Source organism: Loa loa, assembly GCF_000183805.2.
Source record: "Loa loa unplaced genomic scaffold supercont3.3152, whole genome shotgun sequence".
Classification (NCBI taxonomy): domain Eukaryota; kingdom Metazoa; phylum Nematoda; class Chromadorea; order Rhabditida; family Onchocercidae; genus Loa; species Loa loa.
Genome location: NW_018111330.1, coordinates 1 through 1,095, shown reverse-complemented (window position 1 = coordinate 1,095; position 1,095 = coordinate 1). Strand labels below are relative to the sequence as shown.

General features: G+C 26.5%; 1 protein-coding gene across 1 annotated transcript; it reads right to left on the bottom strand.

The window, feature by feature from the left end:
• Positions 1 to 294: 294 nt before the first annotated feature.
• On the bottom strand, positions 295 to 467 carry LOAG_15909 (hypothetical protein; the record flags this gene model as incomplete). The annotated part of the gene is made up of 1 exon (XM_003151397.2): positions 295 to 467. A coding segment is annotated over one exon (171 nt), but the record flags the coding sequence as incomplete, so codon positions are not given.
• Between the last annotated feature and the right edge of the window lie 628 nt (positions 468 to 1,095).

The window sequence follows — 1,095 nt, the reverse complement described above, 5'->3', positions numbered from 1 at the left end:
TAGTAGTAATTAATTAAAAAAAAAAAAAATAAGTAACTCTCTCTCTCTCTAAAAAATTTAAATTTCTATAAAAAAATTAAAATAATGCTTAATTATATAACTTCTAAAAAAAGTGATATTGATGCTATTAAGATGGAAAATTTTTGATCAGTAAAGCTATACTAATCTAATCTGCCTAAGATTGGTGGCCATTTTCACTAAATCTACATACTAGCTTGTTAACTAGTTAAATAATTGATTCATTTTTCTTTTTTTTTATCAATATTTCTTATCTTATCAATGTTATTTACTTACGTGCAACCCAACGAGATCATATTACAAAATATTTGAGCGAGACAGAGAAGACGATTTTTTGGATAATCAGCCATATGTCGTTCAAGGAACATTCGTCGTAACTTCCACTGTTCATCACTTTCATGTAATGCTCGTAAGCTATCCAAACTATTCACATCTAACAATTCATCCATTAAAAAAAGTTTTATCCCTGAAAATAACATTTATAAAATCAAAAATGAAATTCTTTTTTTTTTTTTAAACAAAATTTTTAATGCTATCTCTTGTCATCCTTCGCTCTATTGAAGCATGCTAGAACAAATCTTCCAAAAATTTTTAATTATTCATTGACCAGAGAATTCCAACATACAGTAGATAAATTAAGACAGTTGCATATCACTATTATATGATAAAATTAACTGTAAACTGAAATACATACAGTATAACCATCCACCCATAATCTGAATTTCCGGGAACTTTTTTTTAACGGTCAAATTCGATTAACAAAATTTCCTTCATCCATTTTTTATGAAGGAATTTCATTCTAACAAATTCTTCGCCAATTAGAATTTCCCGTCAAAACAAATCTATCCTTTTATTAAATTGTTGAATTACAGATACAAAAGCCTAGATATAGTATAACCTTATTGATATCTTTACGACCTACAGTACCTTACAAATCTTAATTATTTCCAACACATTTTGGTATAAAATGTATGAATACCACTGGAACGATACTATCAATAACATTCTTTCAAAACAATTATCAAAAAAAAAAAAAAAAAACTAAGTAACGAATGGTATCTTCTGAACCAAAAAAAA